Here is a 23,962-nt window from a genome sequence, read left to right on the forward strand (position 1 = left end):
CCTGCCCCGCCGGGACGGGACGGGACGGGACGTCCCGTCCCGACCACTCCCCCATCCCCCTGGGCTTTCCTTTCGGGGGGACTCGTGTTTCCTGTTGAGCCCAGGCGGGCCAGCCGCGGATGAGTCCTGTGCCTTGGAGTTGTATGGTTTTTTTGGTTTTGTTTTTGTTTTTTCCTAGGGGTGCAGACCCGCACAAATTCGTGATACAACCGGCTTGGTGCGTGGGGCGAGTGTCGGCTCCCACGCGCGATCCTGCCATTCCTGCCAGTCCTCGGTCATCCTGGTGGCCACAGCGCCACTGCCACAAACATTCGGGAGCGGGGTGAGGAACACAAGCACAGTATTTAATCAAAATCGGGGCCATAATTCAATGTTCCTCTCTGCCTCTTATGTCCCCAAATCTGTTTGTAAGAGTAGGCTGAGGTATTACCGTATATGTCCATCAAAGCCAGAATCACTATTTCCGCATTTCTTAAAAAGTGAGGCAAATGAGTAAGATCTACAGCTTGCCAGGTTTTGTACATGTACCTAAAGAGTGGTGCTCAAATACGTTGGTCCACTCTTAGGTCCAGGCAGTATCTAAATATACCTAGTCCTTGATCACTTTGTAACCGCAGAAGCAAAAAAGAAGCGACTTGCTCGAACGTGGCATTTCTTCATGGTTACATTGATAACCACCTCGCTGGACATCAAAGCCCGCAATTAAAAGAGGGGAGAATAAGACGGGTGAAGGAGGACAGAATTCATATCAAGAGGCATCACATTTCAAAACAGCGGAGCTGCTGGTGGAGCACCTCGGGTTTACCTTCTCCCTGCCAAGCACGCACCGTCTCCTCTGGAGGCTGCATGAGCAGACAGCACGAACACTCGCCCACGGCCCTGCTACCCCATCTGTAGCTCGTCTGTGCCACCTGCAGCACTGTGTTTGGAAGAGTTTTCAGAGAGCATATGTAAAGCCACACAATTTCCTGTACTGATGATACTTCCTTTTTCTTGATCAGCATCCAGCAAGTCATCCTAAATTCTGCATATTGAAGAAACACACTTCCTGATTTTTACTTTTTTTTTTATTAATATCTCTGCCAGCAAGCTACCTTTCTGCTTCTCTAGACAGCACTTCTTTCCATCCAGTCATTTACTTGAGCTTCCTCGGTGTTAAATTTGAAGCTTTGACATTCTATACTCCTGCTCCGTTGGAAACCTTGCCTCACCAGCCAACAGAGTAGCAGAAGTCATAGCAGCTCCACCTCTATATCCCAGCAGAGACAGCTGCTGCCTGTCTTCAGTGCCTTGTCCAGGCAGAAAGACTTAAAAAGACATGAAGGAATTGCCAAAACTGTCAGCTAGGGCAGTATTGTACAGGCAAGGATGAAATTCATTGATGGGTCCTCAAGAAGAGAACAGGCATTTAGGTCTAACATCCAAACAGAGCCAAGGCTAGAGTCTTTCAGGAATGCTCTCTGCAATGCTTTTCCTTTTTGCCTGCACCTCTGAAAAATGGGCAAGGATATTTAGCATAGGGTAGATGTAGTTCAAGTTGTCCTACACCTTGCCTACTGACTTAGGAGCAATCCCTGGGTACCAGCAGTGTACAGAAGGGCTGGGGCCAGGCAGCATCCAAGCCTGCGTGTCCCGAAGCATTTCAGGAGAGAGGGTTTTCCCTCACCGGGCTGGTGCCTGCCCTCTGTCGGTGCCGAGCACAGCCTTGTCCCTTCCTGCAGGGCTGCTGCCAACAGTAGAAAATCTCAGCTGTTTATGCTGATGTGCCTCATCCTGCTCACGTGGAAACCCTGGGCCACAAACAGATTTAAGGTATATGCAAAATATTGTGCAGCTACTTCTTTAGAAGCATGCACTGACAGCCTTGTATCAGGGCTTTTGTTTCAGGTTCAGCAAAAGCAAGTTTGCTCACAGCTAGCTTAGTAACTGCTTGAAGCAACAGCAAACCTCACCAGGAAAGCTTGAAGTGGCAGGTGAAGTAGAAAGGGGAGATTGTTTCTCTCTTCCTTTAAAGCCGTGGAAAGGGTCTTAACAATCAAGGAAATATCCCTCCCTCTTGGCTCATAGTTCTTTCACGCTCTTTTGACACCATGAGCAGGAGCAAGCCTGGCAAGTCTCATGTGTGGAGTCTCTCCCTAGATTAGCAGAGACCCTGACCCAGACACAGGCCTTTGCAGCACCACTTGCCCTCATAATGCTATGCAGTAAATACTGCCAGCTATCTCTTCATGATATATAGTAGGATTAAAATAGTTTATTTTCTTTTTTTCTTTTCCAAAATACTTGTGCTTTAATAAAAAACCAAAAATACAAACCAAAACATGCCGTTTACTCCATCCTGCTCTGTTTGCTTTACAAACATTTTAATTTTCTTACTTCCACATTTGTTTATGGGCTTTGTCCTGGCATGGTACCAGAAACCAGCAGCCTGGCTTGCTGTATGAAGGATGAAAAGGAGTAAATATTTCTAACAGTTACCCAAAGTATCCAAGTAAGGTGCCTCTGGCTACCTAAGTAACTGCAAAGGAGTTCCTCTGGAAAACAACATACTGCTGGTGCATCCTGAGAAGTAAACATACTGCAGATGGATTGGCTGTGGAAATTGAAAAAGATCTGTTTCAGTGCAGAAATTTAAAGATGGACAAACCATAGCTGTCTGCACCTTCTCAGGGACAGGCAGCTGCTTGGCATTTGCTCTGGAAGGGGAATGGACTTGCCTGCAAGTTCGTGCAGTGACTGGTCCAGCAGGGCCCCCAGTCAGTTAAGCATAGGGTGTGTTGGCAACATTTGTTTTTATCAGCTTTATCTCAAGCAGAATCAATTACCTCACAACGATTTTAATACACCAAATCGAAGAGAGATCCTAAAAGCTGGCAAAAAAGTTATCAGATACTTGTTAGCTCCAGGAGGGAGCAGCCAAAGGTGATGTCAGAAAGACCTCATGACAGGTCCACTTAGGTGTGGGCACTTTGGAAACGCAGTCAAGCTGTAACCTGCACATAAAAAACCAACCAGGATATTTATTAGCTATTGAACATTCTGTCTTGGTGTAAGCACATGAAAAAAACCCCACACCCTGGTTATGTGACAGGAGCCATGTCCACCTTTGATCTGGGAGATAAACTAAAGCAGCTTGAGTACAACTATATTAGCAGACAGACATCTCTCTGAAGAGGTTTGTGTACAGTATTTTCTGAACTCTACTGGTCATATATATATATACACATTTATATATGTTCAGGTAGACACATGAAGACATTAATATAGACACATATATATAGATATATATGTACACAAATATATAGATATGTATATATGCAGCAAACCAATGTATTTTTTTACTACGTCTAGGAGATGGGAAAGTAGAATGCCCTCCAGCTGGAAATTTCCAGAAGCCAGTGGAAGGGAAGACAAATTAGTAACCCTGGGAAGACAGAACCCTGCAGCAACATGACTTATGTTTTGGCATTCCCTTGTTTCTTTTAGTCTTTATTTGGGTGCAGTTGTTACTACTTGCTGGAACATGAAATGCTTTGTCAGCTCCTTAGTTTGTTTTGGTTGTTGTTTTTCTTTTTTTTTTTTTCCAACATTTATGTGTTATTATAATGGAACCACAAGGTGAAGCTGTCTGAGAAAAGGATATAAAAAGCCACTTTTGTTGCATTATTTTTTATTTTGGTAGGGATTACTCAGTTTTAGTAGCTCCACAAGGCAGAGCTGCATAATAGCCTGTAAGTATTTAATTAAAGCTCCATTAAAAAAAAAAAAAAAGAGGCAGAACTGGCAGGCATTTCACATACAGTCCTGCATATGCTCTGCCACATCACAAAATTGTGAAGGAGGCATGTGAATGGGGGGCAATGCCAGAGGAAAAGTCATGTCCCATGGCTGCAGTGGGACGTGAAGGCTGCAGAATATTGGTTACCTGAGGTTTGGCCCTGAAGCATCTAAAGGGAGCAGAGAAGTGGAAAGTAACAGGGATTCTGTCAAAGCACAGAATGGGAAACCCACGGGGTGTTGGCCCTGGCAGCAGCTCAGAACACACGTTTGTGCTTTGGCAGGACATCTAGAACTGCATTTCTCTATGAAAGCAGAAGAAAGATGAAAGCAAGAAAAGGCCAAGAGTGGCCACAGCTGAAGCGAGGACATCACCTGGGTCAGGCCTGCCCAGCTGGGGTGACAGCAGCACTTGCAGCCCTCGGGGCCACAGGCTCAGCCTGGCAGAGCACAGCACGTTAAGCTGGAAGTATCCCACCCTGGAAAGGGAGCAAAGGTATTTTTAGTCCTTCCAAGAGTGTAAAACAGAGCTGGACAGGATTAATGGACTTTTGTGGGGATTAGCAAGAGTTAACAGGAGAGGTCAAACTTTTTCACCTACAATTCCCTCCACCTGCAGTGACTGCATTTTTGAGGTGATGGAAAGGGAAACAATGTGGAGTGTTCTGTTCGTCTGAAATATTTTGGGAGTTAGAAAATTCAGACATTTAAACAATGTGTTCAACTAATTACAGCTGCTCCTCAGTGCTTTTTTGCTTTTTAAACATTTTGTTCAGGGAGACTCCTGAAAATGTGTATCTTAGTAAACCAGGGTGTTTAAAAATATACCATTTTGTAATAATTACTATTAACATAGTAATTAAAAAACAAGCTGGATCTGTGGAAAAGAGACCTTCACATTTTCTAGCTTGCACTGTTACTTGTGATGCTGCCTGCGCACATCTTCATTTCTCAGCTGTTCAGGTTTATTTTTCACCTTCAGAACTACAGAACAGGGAGACTGGTGATTTTCAGCTTTATTTCTTTAGATCCCAGGGGGCCTCTGAACTTGCCAAAGCAATAGTTTCAACTTCGGGTGAATATACAGATCCTTGCAACATAGCCAGAGTGAGGAAAGGCTCCAAGAACTGCAGCAAAGCTTCTTCTGTACATAATTTTTGGATGCCCACAGCCTGTGCTGCCTGTTTAGGACAGATAATGGAGAGACACTGCTTTGAAGGGGAAAGGCACATGAAGAACACGAAAAGGAAGGTGAGTTTTCCTACTGCACACGTGGCAGAGGCCCTGATTTTTGTGTGAGTGTCTGACACAACTTGGTCTAGACTTCAAACTTCAGGTTGGCACAGAGCAGCACGCACGTTTCCCAATCCAGACAGACTAGAACAGTTTTTTGCATCAACATTAAGAACTTTATAGCTATTCAAAATCAGCACCAATGGTTGGATTAATATTTTAATAATTACACACTTTTTACATTATGAAAATAAATCATAAATAGTGTAAAAATAATTCTGAAGATCAACTTCTCACAAGCAAGAAACAAAACCTGAAGTACAAAACTGAAAGAAAACAAAACAATATTCAACTGAAAAACAAGGAGAAATTTTAATAATAAAAACAAAAGCATGCTGTTTGATCGGGTTCAATTAAGTCCAGACCAGTGGCCACAAGAAAGTGGAAAATAATAACAAATTAAAATGGGTGATTAAAACCTTGCAATTCTTTACACTACTCATCAAAAGAGGTCTTGTGACATATTTACAGTGCTAAGACACTCAAAATATTTCTAGTATTGATAATATGATGCTGACCCACGTATTTTTCCCCCCAAATACCGAAATCTTTGCCAAATTACTTTTCTTTGTATTTTTATCTCTTCTACGTCATTTATGAGACCATTTGCAATACAAAAATAACGGCACATATAGATGAACTTAAAAAAGTAAAAAATACAAATAAAAATATATAATATTTTCCAAAGGAAAAAGTCAGATACATACATCTTAGCAACATTTTTAAAGTTGTGTGATATTTTTCCAAACATGTACAATAATATAAGAGTATCCACATATATGTTAACAATATGTAAAACATTCTTCCACCAACCCAACTCTCCATAATACTTCAGGGAAGTGTGCAAGTACCAATGGGATATCTGGGAAATTCATACAATTTCTTTTTAAAACAGAAACAAGTAAAACACTAACGGTCCCAGGTTAAGTTAAGGCCCCCTGCTTTCAAAGAAAATTCAATTTCCAAGCAGCATTGATAACTGGATGCATTTAAAAACAAAATGAAACAAAAACAACACTCCAAATCCCTTTTAAAATACAAACTCCACTTGTTCTGTAGAGTATCCTTTTCAGAAATGATGGTGGCAGGCACTTGTTTCTAACTGCATTTAATGAATCCAACCACCATGTAAAATACTTTCACAACAGAGGGTGCAAGAAAACCTTCATTTGTACATTACAGCAACATTGACATCCATAAAAATAAATGGCAGAAAAGAAAAAAAAAATCAGTGTTAGTTTTAATTCCAGTCACTGAAATAGAATTTTTACAATGACTACAAATTAGACTTTCTTTTGACCACTATGTTTGCAGATGTGTTTTGTGTGAGTCTTTAGTGTGAAAATTTAGGAATCTCATTAGGTAAAATACAGAGATTTAAAAATGTAATATAAGATGGTCAAGCAGCAGAGATCAGGAAATTTGAAGGGAAGGGTCAACCTCTGCATGCCTTGAACCTTTTCATCACTTTCAATAAACAGGCTGACAATATCTCTGCAGTTCTTACTGAAGTAGCGCTGATTCAGGCAAAACCCCACTGCTGAAGGTGGTAATATCCCCCCTATTACAAAGTGTAACATCTGGGTCCTTCCTCCTGCATGTCTCAAAGAGCTTTGCAAGGAGGAGAGGACTCACCTCTGTCCCCTGCCCTTGCTGGGGGTGGGGAGGCACAGCCAGGGAAGGAGCCTTGCATGGCTGAGCCACGTTTGCCATCCCAGCTCTGGGGCGGCCAGTGGGACAACTCCCTCCTTACCCCACGGGGATCCAGGATCCCAGCCACGTATCCTGGCACAGCCCCCAGCCCTGCAAGCACCACCCTCCCACCAAAGGCCTGCTGATCTCATTTGGGCTTGCTGTGTCTCTCTCGTGGTCACACACACCCCGTCCATGGTGCCATGCTCAGTGGGGCCAAAGCTAACTGTCCACACCGTACAGCAACATCAAGAATTATTCCTTCTCCAACTCTATACTTTACACATGTGCAGACAAATGGATCTGTTTGTTCTGAAACTCATTCACACTACTTACACCATAGACTGAAATAATACACAAACAGCTGGATGAAGAGTATCATTCTGCTTTGCTACACTATCAGAATATGACATCACGACCAGCAATAAATAAAAATATAAATCAAACATACTTTGTATCATTGTTCTGTGATTTACCATCTCATGCTTTACCTCAGGAAAAAATAAAAAGTTTTCCAAAGCATCCTGAAAGAAAGCTTTCCCATAGTTAGTCCATGAAAATGAAGACAAGGACCATGTATGTCAGACATATTCCATACAGTGCTTAAAAGATTTGCGGCCTCTGTAGCAGGACTTCTGCACAATGTGGTTTTAATGCACTGGAGAAACAGATAATTACAAAACTTCTCATGAAACAAATACTGAAAATTCTCAAAGAAACAAGGATTAATCATTCCTGAAAAAGTCAGGATATAGAAACTGTGTAGACTAATACCACTACACATTTCTACAACTGAAAAGACTGGTAGAGGAACTACTGTTCCTGTCAAAAACTAAACAAAACAAATCATATCTATCTGGAGGAATGCCACTAAAAGATACAACACACTGGCAGTTCAAACTGTAGCTTTGCCATCAAAAGGAAAAAGATATACTAGCACCAGAAATAGTTGCTTCTTGAACAAAACAAACATGTTGCAAGTCTTCACAGGGTGCTTTTCTTGATGAAATATTAAACTAATTTTTTTTTTCTTGTACTGACCATGCAACTTTTCTAGATATATTTAAGTTTCATTTCAATTCAACCGGAGATGCAAGTATTAATGCCATATCTATGTATGTAGTTTAATCATTCAAATTAAATTGTTTATCTACTGCTCACTCATGGTTATTTAAAAGGAATGAATATTTCATGATACTGAACAACAAAAAGGCTAAAAAAGCCAAGTAAGATTATTTAAAAAAAAAAAGTATTCCTACCTGCTAGAAATTTAATAAAGAAATTAATTTACAAGACAGAAAAGAAAGCAAATGAAGGTGCTTGAGTGTTTCTTCAGTAGGGTCTCAATGTCAAGGAGTTAAAGGAGATTTGAGTTTTGACTAACATTTAACAGTAGCATCTATAATTATTTCCTGAATGAGAAAACCGTGGACAAAAGCTCTGCTAGCTTTATTGGTGCATATAGAAATGGATGCTAGGAGGGCAGTTAAAAAATATAAGTACACAAATTTAAAAAAAAGAAAAAAAGTGCTAATTATTTATCAGCCTTATTTATCTTGTTGCTATTTCTTAAATAAGTTGCGTTTGTGGACAGTCTCAATATGGAGTTGCTAAATCATCTAGCCAGATGATAAACATCCTACTTGATTTTGCATGTAAATACTCTGAAGGCCCTTTAAAAAATATTTCATCTTACTGTATTGATTGCCAGTATTTGATAACTTAAGAAACATTCAGCTTCTCATCTCCGCATCAACCACCCAGCCAGATGGGCCAAGTCAGGACACTGGCATGGGCGACTCTTTTCTGGCAGGCAGGAGCTTGCTCCTCACGCAGCCTGCTGGTTCTTTGAGACACTGCTGCCTCAACAAGCAGACTGAAAGTGGCAAGTCAGAGGCTCACATGGTGCTGCTCCTGTCCTCCCTCTGAAAGGCCCTCAGCCACATTACTGCTGTAACTCTCTGGTCATGTTTTATAGTCTGTCTGTGCCTCCTCAAGGTTCCCACTGTTGTGATCACCACTGTTCTAACAGGCTGATACTTGCATCTCTGAAAATTAAGGGAAAGCAAAACTCATTTCCTTACCTCTGTGAACACTTGTTTATTTCTTACTATTGGAAAGAGGGAAATGAGCAGTAAAAACACATATGTATTCAGCGTATAGTGTGAAATTTTTCTTTTTATTAGTAAGATAATACTAACTGGAAGCCATTAAATTGACTTTTTGCTTTAAAAATCTGGTTTTCCTCAATGAAAAGCTGGGTTTGACTCCAATATACCAAAATGACAATAAAGATTCATCAAAGAGAAATATTCAATTATAGTGGCATTTCCATTGATCTGAGATTGTGAAGCAATACAAAAAGTGTGACCCCATCTTCACATGATTTAGAAAGGATGGAGCCAGGAAAAATGTGCGTTCCAAGAAGGGCATAAGGTGCCCTCATATGAATGGAGAGACAAGCTGTCTTCCTCAACTTTAGTTTTGGTCTATATATGAAAGACAACTCCTCAAAAAAAAAAAACCCTAAAACTGGGATGATTCTGCTATGTACATTAGAAACAGAAGATATAAAAAGAATTTCCATCTGCCAAATACGGCACCATTTCTCATAAATTATACTCTCAAACTAACTTCAGTGCACCATATGAAGACTCAAAATTGTAAAAAATACCTCGTGGCAAAACTACAAATGTGCACAAATTACATATTTCTAGCAATAAAAAAAAGTGGAGAAGGAAATGTTTCTCTAGAAAGCCATCTAAACAGAAAGGGAGAAAAATCAACACATTTAACAGTGGAGCGTGGTGACAAGCGTGCAGTGATAATCACACAGAATTGTTTCTCTCCAATGGTTTTTGAGCAATAATGTCCACTAAAATCACCGTAACAACATAAAAGGAGCAAGATGAATACATCATTCTGTGAAACATAAAAATAAACTCTTTCTTTTCTAGACTCAAAGGCTTCAAAGACTCTGAAATAAAAACTGTTAATACTGAAACAAGATGAATATGTGGCTTGAAAGTATTTTCTTCAATGCCGTCATCACAAACGTTGAATAGATGATTGAAATGCATTCTTTATGGCAACAGAAGCAGGAAGAGGAAACAAAACCAACCGTTGCTTCCAAATTCCCGTAGAGAAGTTCAGCTAGTTATGTGTAATTTAAAGTGAATAACCTGAAAACCACACCATGATACATACATCTCTGGTCAGTTCCATTGTTATCCTCCTCTGGAGGATGATCTGATTCATCCCCACCTCAAGAGTGCTTTCTCCTCCAGCAGTCCCAAAATACAATATGCAGAGTGCATACACTCTGTCCCTCCTCAAGCGAGGTTGAGAAGCGTCTGGTCTCAGGCGGTGTCTGCCATCAAATGATCCCTGCAGCACCTCTGTAACCTTTTCAAACAACCCACAGAGAAGTCTGGTTTCTTCTTCAAACTTCTGTCCCCCTTGATTAAGGACTCGTCAGGGCCTATCGTGAATGTATTCTCTGTGAGCAGTGCAAGGCAAACCGACGCTGATCAACAGGCGGGACCCTCTCTGATCCAAGGGGCCAAGTATCCCACAAGAATGGAAGCCATCCACCTGCAGCTGGAATGCTATTCCCCAAAAATTCAAGGCCTCTCTCTATGCTCCTCTGGTTTATCTCTTTTTAGCAATGAGCCATGGTGTGACTCCCTTGAGATGACAAAAGGAAATGACTCAGAAGCTGGAATCAAAGGTCACCGTCAGCAGCCACTCACGATCACACAGCAGGCAGGTCTGGCACACAAACTCATGCTTTTAGTTCACACGAGCAGATGAGGTGTCATGGATCAGTGACGTGTTTAAGATGGACATGGAAGCCAAGTCAGTAAACTCCAACAGCAGCTGGTACAGTACATTTCATTGCATTTTGCTCTTATTTGGTCACAATTTCTTGTAAACTAATTCATGGCACTCATGGTCCATGCACATCCACAAGCCAAAATATAAGAATTTACAGAAATATTAATTGCTATTACTGATCATTGTTTCGAGATCTCTCCCATTAGAGAGACAATCTTTGCAGGTTTATCCTGCAGTTATTGTATCATCTAACTGCAGATGTAGGTGAAAAACAGATGTACGTATGGACTATTGCAAACAAGTAGAAGCAGCTACATGTAAACATATCTCAGACTTGTAAAATCAAATTTTCAGTTCTCAACTATAAATAAAAAAAGTGGAGCACTATATACACAACTTCATGCTTGTAAGGTTAGATTCATCACTGCAGAGACAAAAAGAGATACAGATTAATCAAATTAGTAAAATATTTCAGACATCTATTAAAAATACATAGATAAGGCAGAGTTGCAAATACTGATAGTTATTTCCTCAGCACCAACTATTCTTCAGAGATAAATGCACCCAGGATTTCACTTATGCTTCATGTTTTCTGATTTATTATATGCCATTGTCCCTCCAACTATATTATTCTGAATGCTGTGGTTTTAAATCAAGCACTGTCTAGGTTAAATCTTTACTAAAATAATGTCACCAGTTAATATTGCCATAAAACACAAAACCCAGGAGGATTTATTGAAGAATAAAAAAAAAAAAGGCAAAGAAAACGTCAGGATGCACTGTCCTTCTCAGTCTCCCAGAAAGCCAATATAATAACAGATTGACAGATATATTTGACAAAAATGCCACATCCATGAGCTTTTATAATGAATACGAAGCACTGATCATCTGCAGAAACCAAAGGATGTGAGAGCCTTCATGTGAAAACAGAAAAGTCTTGGACTTTTCAAGAAACTAATGCCAGCTATTTCTACAGTAGTGCCTCAATGAATTATTCTACATAAATTACAACATATCACATCAACTACTGTCATGGAGAGGTCTGATCTTGCATTGCTGGTATGTTTGTCTAGGAGGCTCTGAACTGTATCTTGATACTGTTCAGTACGATTGTGACAGACAGATGTGTTCTAAAGGACATGCTAGTCCTGAAAAGAAAAAGCTCTGCCCATCCTACCTTTTGCCAACAGCCAGGCATTGGTAATCCATCAGGACCCTGTTCCAAGGGGAGGAAAAGGATGAAGAAAAAAAAAAAAAAGGCATAAGTAAGTTTGACAGGATAGATATTTCATCAACATCTGTTAGAACAGCTGAAGCGGCTTTGACTTTCTATCTAAAAAGTAGCCACCAGTTAATTTATTTCCTCTCTTATTCTCAAAGTGAAGGAAAAGCCAAAGGCAGGAAGGTTTACACTGTAAATACATGCATGCACTTCTCTGCCATAAAGATCTGGTTTTTTCCTAGATCATTAGAACTTCTTTATCAGTTTCTTATTGCTACTAGAGCACAGGTTACATGTTATTTTAAATATAATCGGTTTTATTCACAACAATCTGTATCTGAATGTACAAGATCAGTGAGAAAAAAATACTATAACTTTTATCTGGAGACTATTATGTTTTATGGGCCCCTCGTTCAAAGGTCACCCTGTGATAAGACAGCAAGACTCAAATGGAAGTAGGATGTTTTCTTTTCACTTTCAATACCAGTTTTTGAATGAAGCAGCAAAATCCTAAGGCCTGAACAGACCTTGAGTGCCACAGTGGAAGAAAACATCAGCAGTGGGAGCAGGGCAGCACAGCACCACTGATTATTTCAGTGCTTGGACAATATAGCCATCTAACAACTTCTCACATTAGTGAGAGTCACTCCTTTTCTTGTATCATTTCTACCTTCATGTATCTCCACGCATCCAGTAAGATCAGGGCCAGCTTTTGACCAGAGTCATGCTGGTTTTCATGGATCTAATTCCAATTTACACGGCTGCCCAGGGTTTATTCAGGGAGTTATGTGCTCAGAATTAGGAGCACATACAATGTAACTAGACTATGCAAAAGCAGAAAAAAATCAGGCCTTTAGATTTCTTAGAATTTAGAATACCAATACTTAATGTTAACTGCATGTGAAGATAATGGTTAATACAGATTTTTGAATATACTTGCATGTGGTCTGGTGTAAATTACTTGCTGCCTAAACAAGAGACAGTGCTGCATGCTAAACAGCTTACTCTAGCAATTATCCACAAACAGAATATTTTTGATCCATCAATGATTGTTAGTGAATCTTCAGATATAAATGATAATACAGAGACAGAAAAACATTTTTAAATTACAAAAGCATGCTTGATTATCCCCAACAAAATATGAGATATGGTTACCATTAATTGGAAGCAAACAACATGGACTATGGAATAAACATAATGGACTATGTATTTACAATTAAAAAGCAATTGACTTCAAATAGAAGTGCTATAGTCAAAGTAAAACCTACTTAAATTTAACATTCATCTCAGAGAACCGTGCTTAACCACCAAACAATATCAGAGCATGCAGATCGAATTTTACTGTGAACAATAAAAAGAAAATCCTCCTTGTATCTTTAGGAAATGTGTAGGTACTATTCATTTGGGGTTTTCTTTCTTAGATGGAAAAGAGCTCCAACTTACTTTACCACTAAATAAAAATCATTGTTGCCAGATTGGTACAAGGGAGAGGGTCAAGAAGTAGCATTTTAGTATAGGTGGGAACTTGAATTCATGCTAGCATAGGGTGGGGAGTGTTGTGTGTATTCCAGGAGGGTAAGTTCCAGGGATAAGACCATTAAATTGAGGACATTAAATAACGAAGACAATGAGGGTTTGGGCTGCAGACCGTTATATTCTTACAAACCTCAGGTAAGCTTTTCATATACTCTGATGAAGAGGCCAGACACCACAAACACTACTTGCGGATGGTCTGGAAGCCAAGCTCCAGCTTGGCTTACTGGAAACCTTGATCTTTAGAAACAATTTTTAGTATTTACATCCTTCTGTTTGTGACTCTCATTTTGGCCAAATTGTGAAAACATGCCCCTAAGATGGCATGGATTTGGGAGGAAGACCAGGGTGCAGAATAGCTATGGGGCAGGCCAGGGTGTGGAACTGAGCCAGTGCAGACAGAAGTCATCAGACTTGATTAGAGGTGAATGCTGTGCTGGATTTCTACAACTTGGGTTCAGGGTGAGTGAGGGTGAATGGGTATTTTGCGAGGAAAGTAACAAACCAATGATTCTCAGGAAAAATGTAGGAAGGGCACAAACTTATAAATTACCAGGTGATGTGGGAGCAAATTGCTGAGAGTTAGGCTTAAGGTGTCAACAAAAACATGTGTTCTCTCACTGCGGTTATGATCACTTGAAGCAGCTGGTTTGTTCATGCACATGCACGTGTTACGTGAAAAATGTAAAGTCAGCTCAGAAAAACATTACTTTACATTGAGAATGGCTGACCACAAACAAAGGAACTGCATGCAGGGTTGGTAGGAAAGAGAAATACTGTACCAATTGGCAAGGGGCATCCAGCCCATCCAGGCCAGGCTGGCCTGGCTCCCCTTTTTCCCCCTTAATTCCACGGAATCCCTGTTTGTAAAGATTAACTTGCAATGTTACTGTCAAGGAAATGCCTTCAGTATTGACTTAAATGGAGTGAACAAAAATCAATAGAGAGGCAAGAGGAACAAGCTGACTGCTTATGATTTAAACCTGTGGGGCATTGATTCTGGCACATTCCAAATTTGGTTCCTTTCCAATCTATTTTGCAGAAAAAAATGAAAAAAACCCTCCAAAAAACCCCACTATCAAAACCTCACAAACTTAGACCAAAGTTCTTGAGTCTGGTGCTTTAAACCCAATTAGGAGGTTTACAAACAAAGTCTGCTCCAGAATTTGCACTTGAGATGAAGCTGTATTAATAAAGGGCAACAAGTAACACAGTAGCTGGTGCTTGTTCCTCTCCCCTCATTTCGTATTCCATCAGTTTACAGCAGGATGACTGATCTTCCAATACACAAGCGAGACGTACCAATGGGCAAGGTGCATCTAATCCAGGAGCACCCTGTTCTCCTTTCTCCCCTTTAGGCCCTTTTTTGCCTTTCTTTCCCTTTTCCCCCTGTGGATACAACGGTTTGGATAAAACAAGTTTCATTCTTTTGAAAAAAAAAAAAATAAAGAAAGATTGTTTGGGTTTAAAGTTTGGGTTTTTTCTTTTTAAGCCAATGGAGAGCTGAAAGGACACTTACCACTGTGTTCTGGTTTGGATGGTGCATTATGTGGAAAAATAAATTATATGATCACAAGCAAGAACTGCAATCAGTCTCCATTAGTTTGTGTTGGTATTTCATATCAGTATTATGAATGTTTTGAAACCTAGAACAGGGCTTGAAATCACTGACTTCTTGAGACAGAGGCAAATCTGCAAATCCCCCCAGTCTGCAGTCCAGAATAAAAGGTCTCCTATTTTAATAAGTGACAGCACTGAAGGGTACATGCTCACGAAGCTGAACTTGTCAGCTTCCCAGAGGATTTGCCACTAGCCAGAAGTAACTTTGGGAGAGCAGAATCCATCAGCAGAGTCTTTTGATAAAAGACCTGTGGCACAGATGCTTCACAGGGATGACTGACTCAATTCCATCAGCTTCCAGAGTGTCACACCAAGGGCGAACCTGGCCAGAAGCATCCTTTACTGACTGACCCTCTGCACTCTGGAAAGAGTTTGGAACAAATCCTGTTCTCTGTGGTGGCCATACAAACCCATGGACATCACTGAGGGTGCGCTGCTGTCACTCCAAATATAACACGACCATTTCAAACCCTGTTACAGGAATCAAAACACTCAAACTGCTTGATGGAGAGGTGCTATGACACTTCCAACAATTTCATATTGTCTTGGTATCATAAATAATCAGAAGTGGTAATTAGATTATTTATTTAAGCATTTCAACATTCAAATATTCTGTCTTCTGCAGGCAATGTTTCATCTACTTGTTTTATCAAAATTCATCAGTCCTTTGACTTCACACTGAGTTTTCTTTTTAAATGCGAAATTTCCAATGCTTTTATTCTCATGGAAATTAGTTGACTCCCCTCAAGAAAGCTACTTGCAAAGATGACCTCACCTTCAAGCAGTATAAAAGGTTTAGAGAGTTCATTTTATAATTGATTTCACACCAGTTGATCACAATGGTAAATGAGTTTCAGGTTGCTCTCAATTTCACAAAAATCAAAAAGGGATCACTTAAAAATAACAAATTGGACTAGGATTGTAAAAAATGGGATAGGAAGGATGAGTAAATCAGGATATCACAAAGAAGTGGGAAAAATAGTCATAGGAAAATTAGTATAACATTGGAGAACCAGCAAGTGAGGTTGTGGCTATGGGAGGATTTAATTTGTGAGGAAAAGGGTAAAAAAGACAGAGGAATTGTAAGGAATGAGGGTAGAAGGAGAAGGAAGGAATGCCCCTTTGGAAAGACAGATGGATTTTGGTGAAGCATATTAAATAGACATTTAACTTGTTCCACACCAGCACAGAAAGGCTTAATCCATTAACAATTGAGAAAAATAATTTTTATACTTAAAAAATTATATAAATAATATTTTAAAAAGGAAGGAAAGCACATTAGTCATTTAATATAACAGGATACTTGACGCATTCAAATAAAACAAAATGTTCCATGAACAAAACATACTGCATCCATGTCATGATAGAAGCAAAGTTACTTGTCTATCTTTTCTGTGTGCCAAAAGGTCACAGGATAATATTTGGAAAAACAGCAACTCAAACATTACCAGTCCTTACCAAATGATAAGATTGTGATGGAAAAAAATCCGCACAAGACAAGAACCATAAATTGGCTACATTTCCATCTTAAACCTACAAAGATGACAATGTAGCAGAGAAACCCAACAGCTTAGGGCCAAATTTCATGCTATTTGTTCTCAATGTAGGACCAATATATCTGCAATGTGTGTATGCAAGCACAAAGCATGGACATATTCGAGAAAGGGTTCTGAAAATAAACAGTACAGTTTGGTTTCTGACTATCTTTAAGGGTTTTTTTTTATTTTTTGTTTCTTTAATTTTTTGTTTTGCAGGCCAGCAGGTAACCATTTTCAACTTCCAGTTTTGCAGGCATATCTATGTTCTTACTCAAACCAATGCAACAGTCACCTGTGCAGAAAAAAATCTGAATTTCCTGGGTACTTTACTACTTTTTCCACTGACTGAGTTTGATCTTTACTCCTTATCCTGAACTACAGAAAATCACAGGAGTTCTGGGAATTCTCCACGTGATGAGGATAAAAAAAAGAATTCCTTTCCGTCCTTCCTCAGTGCCCAGAGAAATAAGAAACTGTGGTGCTCCTGCAACACCATTATGGTTGGAACAATCTACAATCCTCACATGCACAGATTTTCATCAATGCAGAGTGTAGGGGAAAAGGATAATGCCTTTTCATCCTCTGTTCAGACACACCATACTCCTCTGTCAAATACATAACAACTGTCACAACTGTGCATCTGGGACTGGGGGCCACTTCCCTCCCTTCCCCACAAAACAATCTCTAACTTTGCTTAAAGCTTATTTGTTTCTGAATTTTTTTTCTATTCATACAACTTGAAAATACAACCCTTTTTTTTGAGAGGAATGCTCCTGGACTATAATTTTATAAGAGTAATTACAGCTAGAACACTTATTAAAATACTTTCACAGCCATGTTAAGAAGACATAATGCAAACACTGACTTGCTTTCACTGTAGCAGAAATACTGATGGGCTAAAATACAGACCAGCAGTCTAGGCCTCATCTCAAACCTAAGAAGTAAAGATTTATTCTCTGCATGTCTATGAAAAAAGTGTCACTGGTTCTCTTTAGAGTATTCATAATGATATGTATTTTTGCACTGCAATTTAAGTTTTTTAACTAGAAACTCAGTAATCTCAATTTGTGTGATGCCAGACCAATAGCCAATACTGCAGAAAAAGATTTATTTAAATATTAATAAATATTTTAAAACCAATATTTTAAAATAGTCCAAAAGCAGCACACTGGACACTGGAACATTGAAACATTTTTACATCCTGAGTGCTGAAACCCATCTGTTCCTTTTCACATTTGTACAAGCGAACTTTTTACCAGCTTTCCATCTTTTCTTCCAGAATCCTTCTGGAGCTCTGGCGGCAGGAATTTGTCAGTCTTGTCTGCTCTAGCTGTACATGGAAACATTGACTCAAAGTCTGGCTGAAAGGGAGCTCTGGAGGTTGCCTAAGATTCCCATTTGATCGGGATGATTCCTGACCCTAGGTCAGCTCAGACCAGACCAGGTTCTGCAGCGCTCCTTGGGCAGGGGTGCAGCCCCCTCTCTGGACTCACTGTCCCAGTGCTGTGCTGTCCTCCTTGTGAACAAATGCTCTGAACCTCTCAGGAGCACCTTGTGGTCCTGTGTTTTCCCATTTGCAATTACTCAGAACAGTTTTGCTCTATCATTTTTTAATCTCCTCTTTCGAGTAGTTTGGCCATCCCGTTGTCAGACTAAGCCAGTCCCCCTCATCCAGCCTCTGCCACTGGTTGTGTTTGCCCCAGACCCCTGCCAGCTTGGTAACCTTCTTACTCTCCAATTTTTTCTTGAACTGTGAGGCTCAAAAGACCATCTGCAGTATTCAAGCAACATTACTGGAACTGATTAGAGAGACATAATTACTTATTTTTACCTTCTGGACACAACTCTTTGAATGTATCCCAGGGTGAGGACACACTGCTAAGCTCACTCAATTTGGCACCTGCTGTAACTCCCACTTAGCACAAAGAGCATTTTGACCATCACCTCTCTGAGCTGGCTGTTATCAGTTGCACCTTTAGACTGACAGCTGCTCTCAAGGAGAAAAGCTGTTCACTGACAGACCTGTACTGTGGCAACAAGCAAGGGCTCACCATTCATTGTGATTACTCTGCCAGGTCAAACACTGCCTTTGTAATATTCATGGAGCACCTGCTTAAACAACTGCTGTTCTGCAAAATCAGTGCCTTACCAGTGATCTCTGAGCTCAAAAGAAAGAGCAATATAGCAAGGGACAAAAGGGAAGGATGAATTTCATAATTCCCTTTTCAATGCATTCTTGGGAAGTGTTTTGCCTAACCAGACTAAGAAATGGAGATGAACTCTAACACTCACGGTGACTTTTTAGCCCAGCTTCTTGTTTAGGATACCGTAATGAGAAATTAATCCAGCCTAACCCTGCATATGTCAGCTTGACAAGAACATTGGTCTGAGCCAGAAAAATCATCTGCTGCATGTATGGACTTTTACATGAAATGGCTTGGTGTGACTTCTAATTCAGCAATTTTAGCAGCTGGGCCTTGTGTTGGATAGAAATGGAAGAGATTTACTCATAAATGTGTGTGTAGAGAAACTTCAAGTCCTGCATTGCTTTTTACTAAACAGATTGCCAAGTCACTGTGTCTGAACACTGAAAATGAAGTCAGCTGTTTCTGTTAACTTCCCTGTCTTTACTCTTCACTGGTTTACCAAAATGGTAGAATATATGATTCAATTTAAATCCACAAGTATCACAAAGTACTTAACTGCAAATAAAACATTACCAAAAATAAAATTTCAAACAGTTCTTGTCTCAGACAGTTGGTGGGACAGGTAGCATGTACAGGCATGCTACACCAGGATCAACCATTAGTGTGCAAATACTGCCAGGGAACAGAGTTGAGCTCTTCAGTATAAAATCACTGCCACAACTAATGCCTGCATTAAATATTTCAGGACTTTCAACAGGTGCCAGATGGATTGGAGAAAATGAGCCTAAAAAAAAAAGGCTGTGCTTTTGGACATGTTGGTATTTCTAGTCCTGTACATACATTTTTGTGGTTTTTCATGATTTTGCTCTAGCATATATCTGTGACTTGCCTTTTGGCACACAGTAAAAATAAAGGTAAGCTTTAATGGGACAATTTATAGCGTAAAGACAGCAGAAGTGATTAGCTGAGGAATCAAGCAACAGTTATGAACACTGTGGTCACCTTTTCTCCCTTTTCTCCTATATCACCCTTTTCTCCTCGAGGACCAGGGAAACCCTATAAAAACAAAGCGGACAAAGACAGGTTGACTTGTATTAACATAAAGTTTAAGTTCTCAAATGCTCCTGGAAAACCTAAAAAGATGATTTTACTACATGCTCTGTACATACATTATGTGTGGACACATGCACGGACACAAGGGCATGTGGGACGAGTAAGCCACAGAGTTTGGTAGAGACATTTTGGCAGCTGCAGAAAGAACTCGTACCACTCAAACTAGCAGTCATCCATGCTACATAGCATAAGTGCATTCCTAAAGAGACTCCTCCAAGTTAGGGATTTCAATGCAGGACTACAGAAAAGGACTTTCAGTAAGTCTTTTTAGCATGCCAAGGAAAGAGCCTATGTTTTGAAACATAACCCTTACAGGCTATGAAATTATTCTCTTTAATTAGGATTAATTTAGTTAACTAAGCGCTAAGTGACCCCTTGTTGTTCTACAAATGAGTCATCTGAATATTTTCTTAGCAAGCATTTTTTCAGCCTTCTGACATGGAAAGGACCAAGTACTGGTATTGCTGAGCACTACTATCTGGGGGTGTCTGTCGATAAGGGCTGTACATTGCACAATCTTTGTCCTCTTTAGCACAGAGAAAGAGCAAACACGGCACTCAGCACACTCTCTGCAGGGCCTGCATGCACACTAAAGGGCAGCAAAGGTGTTGTGCTCCAAAAGGGATTCTTGGCAGACTCTTACCAACCCCTGGTCACACACATTACTTACATCAAGGCCAGGCTCGCCGTCTTTGCCCTGCCAAAGAACCACAGGAACTGCATTAGCTTCCCTCAGACAAGGACACTGCTGCCCATGCTCAACATTTCTAGGAACTGATAACCTGGCTGCAAAATTTTGCTCGACTGTAAAATCTGCAGGCAGATTCCAGGAGCAGCTTAAAATACAAAACCAGCTAAAAACCTATTCAATTTTATTTTTGGTTCGCAGGAACGGGAAACAGAAATAGGATTTCTTTAAAAAAACTGACTTACAAGGGTGACCCTCACATAAAAATGCATGGCAAGCTAATTTAACACTCCATGGAGCCTGAAAACTGTTTCCAGCTACTGACTCCTGATCCAATTAAATGGATCCAATTAAACCACAGGACTGTATTCCAGCTTAAATTAATTAATCAAATGGATTAGACTGGAGAGGGTATGGAAACACTAAAAGTCTCCTGGAAAGGCTGGTTGTGCCTGGCCAAGCACATTGACATGACTTTCCTTGCGTCAAAGTACAGAACAGACTTGTGTATATGTACACACCTGACCCAGTCATTAGCAGTGTAAACAGGGAAAGTCAGCTGATTTTATTTGGCATATCGTTGTCAGGCCAAAGGAAGTTCTCCCTCATATTTTAGAAATGGATAACATAATTAAAATTAATTGATTTAAGACAAATAATTTCACCTATGAGTGAGCAACAAAGAAATTCTCAGGTAACCTCTGAGTAGATGGCACAGAAATGAAAACAAAACGGGTCTCTGAAGCAACAAACAAAACAAAAACATCATGGAGAAGAAACCTTGCAGTATGGGAAATCCAAGAAGCAAACTGACATGAAGAAATGCACAGCTTTCCACAGTTCCTCCTGAACTCCTGGCACTTTCACATGGTCCCCAGGCAGCTGATGGCCAAAGGCTGCTGAACTAGGAGCACCTGCATTCTGCATCTCCTCTCTCTTACTGGTTCATGTCATGTCTGCTAGAAACCCAAGAGTGTGATACAGAACACTGACCTTGCACTGTCAGGGTTTATTATCAATCTCTGCCTTTTCCAACTAATTCTACTGCTAGGTGAAAATCAGCCATAAAGCACACACAGTTTAATCAGGGAGGGATGAAAAGTGCAGCGTGTACAAACTCTGTGCAACTTACAGGCAAGCCATATGGTCCTCTGGGTCCAGGGTCACCTACAGTTCCCTTCTCACCCTAAGAAAAGATTACAGAACAAGCAAACAAAAACATTGGCTATCTTAGGAATTATCTCTACCAAGTGCTTTAGGTTAAAGTTTATGCATTCCTAAGTATTTTGAGTGAAAAATATCCAAGCTCATTTGTTTTCATTAAATGTTTAAGGGAGAAAGAGAAGGTGTGTATTACCACTCTTTGTAGGAAGAATGACTTTTTAGGCATATGATATCACATTCATTTCTAAATATGTTAGTAACTGAAAATATGTTTCAACTGAACACGCACTAGTGTCAAGTTTAAGTTTTTGACAGCTTAATGTTGCTCTCAGTAAAAATCCAAAGTTGCAATGAAAACTGAGGATATACAGCATCAAGCTGTATATACACACAGCAGCTGATATGCAGCACAGTGACAGGCAAAAATAATGTGCCAGTCAAAGCTTGATTTAAGTAGGCGATGCTATTAACAGTGACCTTGTGAAGATTATCCTATGCACTGTGCTGTGTCGCTAAATCCTCTATTGGATTCTAGGTAAGTGATGTAAATACCCTGGTTTATTAAAATCAAAACAACTGCAATAATATGCAAGACAAACACGTACAGAGATTTCTCCAGAAGTCTGATCTCATTCTGCACTAAAATCCATGGAAAAATTACCATTTTCCAGAGGGGTGCTGCCAAAGTCATTTTGCAAGCTTAATACAGGGTAAACTTTTCCAAACAGAATGGAATTTCAAGGTGACGAATTTCAGGCTGACAGTAATAATCACCTTTGCTCTCTAATTTTTCTTTACCAAGATTGATATGAAGTTAAGCTTCCCAAGCCAGCCAGGACTAGCCTGTGTAACTGCAAGCACAGGTCCCTGTGAGCTTGGTAGGGAGTCAGGGCTGGGAAGAAGGTGTGCAAAGCAGTCTTGCTTCAGACTGTTCTTTCTTCTGAATTAAACCCATGAGAAAAGCATCTCTCTCTGGAGAGAACTAAACGTCTCAAAGTGTAAGGAAATGAAAGAAAAAAATCCTGACCACCTCTAATTTTCAAAATTCCTACTCTGGATGTGTCATGCAGGGTGACTTGGATCCCTTTGTCACCCCCTTTGCTGAACACACCCTAACACAGGGCTTCCTGCAAGGCTCTTGGTGTGCAGAGGTGCTGTGTGCCATCCCAGCACTTGCTGCACTTGCGCTCGTGAGAGAATTCTCTGTACAACACCCGCCGGGTTATTTACTACTTACTACTAATTCATTATTGACTCTATCATTTAAAGCACAAGACAGAGATGTAGATGTGTACCTAATTAATAGTGGGGATTACTAGCACTGCCAAGTACTTGGCACAGCTCTGAAAATGGGCTCCTATGTCTAAATTTCATTGACTGAACTATGCAAAAAGGCAGGCACCAGAACAACGGGACCTTAACCTGTGGTTGAATAATCCCAGCAATAAGGAGTTTGTCAGAGTAACTGACATTTGATCTGTTTTAAATACTTAATATTTTTACTTAGATGGGCACTTGCTTTAGTCTAGATGTAACGAGATGTGCAATGTCAGGTTTTTCTGGATTCTGCTACTCCCTGGCTAATTTCTGAGCAGCATTTAGGCTGGATGCCCTGGCAGGACAATAAGAGGTATTGGGAAGTTAACAGCTGATTTTCAAAACAATAAATCCCTTGCAGCTTTAAAGCCTTCTGCTAAGAAGAAACTAATGTGCTGACCTATGTAGGTAAGAGCTACAAAACTCTTTGATCAGTACTTGAAATACACCAAGACTAGTTAAGCATATTTTTTTTCTTTAATCTTCAACAGCAAGATGACTGTATGAAGTCCTCTCAAGATAGGCTTATAACACTGCTAAACATATGGCAGACACAAAAATACTGAATGTATCAGTCTAGGAAATAATCATGTCTGTTATGTAAGAATATATTTGGAGAACTGTATCTCAGAATTCTTTTTGTCCAACACAAAGCACCTGCTGAAACATGTTTGGAATATCAGACGAGGTCCTGAATGTTCATGGATTATATGAGATTAATGGACTGTCATGAGCATACTGCCCTCAACCATCACAATTTCCTTCAGGGTAGCAGATACTGGCAAACTTCAAGATTTTGTTTTAAATTTTTTTGTGAGACAATCCATCAGTGTCCAAAGAATAGAAACCATAACGTATGTTTTTGCCTCCTATTTCACTTCAGTCTCCTGAATGATGGACAAATATGAGTTACAATTTGAATGAATAAAGCTGAATAATCTGTGTCTCCATAAGGATAGACAGGGAGATTTCATAACATTGTTATGGTGAGAAATATTTTAACCAAATTAAAGAGAATGCA

The 23,962-nt window shown here is 40.0% G+C and overlaps 1 protein-coding gene and 1 long non-coding RNA gene across 2 annotated transcripts in view; one reads left to right on the forward strand and one right to left on the reverse strand.

The window, feature by feature from the left end:
• Positions 1 to 4: 4 nt before the first annotated feature.
• Positions 5 to 3,652, forward strand: LOC132326288 (uncharacterized). The gene is made up of 2 exons (XR_009486201.1): positions 5 to 1,812; positions 3,352 to 3,652. It is a non-coding gene; the product is annotated as an uncharacterized LOC132326288 (long non-coding RNA).
• A 1,705-nt stretch (positions 3,653 to 5,357) lies between these two features.
• The window catches only part of COL25A1 (collagen type XXV alpha 1 chain), a 298,151-nt gene continuing 279,546 nt past the window's right edge, over positions 5,358 to 23,962 (reverse strand). The window contains exons 32-37 of the mRNA XM_059844248.1: positions 21,593 to 21,646; positions 20,443 to 20,469; positions 19,662 to 19,715; positions 14,657 to 14,743; positions 11,777 to 11,815; positions 5,358 to 11,023 (exon numbers count right to left, since the gene is read on the reverse strand). Coding sequence (XP_059700231.1) covers positions 11,021 to 11,023; positions 11,777 to 11,815; positions 14,657 to 14,743; positions 19,662 to 19,715; positions 20,443 to 20,469; positions 21,593 to 21,646 — 264 coding nt within the window. The 3' untranslated portion in view covers positions 5,358 to 11,020. The remainder of the gene's footprint in view (positions 11,024 to 11,776; positions 11,816 to 14,656; positions 14,744 to 19,661; positions 19,716 to 20,442; positions 20,470 to 21,592; positions 21,647 to 23,962) is intronic.

This window comes from Haemorhous mexicanus, chromosome 4, assembly GCF_027477595.1.
Source record: "Haemorhous mexicanus isolate bHaeMex1 chromosome 4, bHaeMex1.pri, whole genome shotgun sequence".
Taxonomy (NCBI): Eukaryota; Metazoa; Chordata; class Aves; order Passeriformes; family Fringillidae; genus Haemorhous; species Haemorhous mexicanus.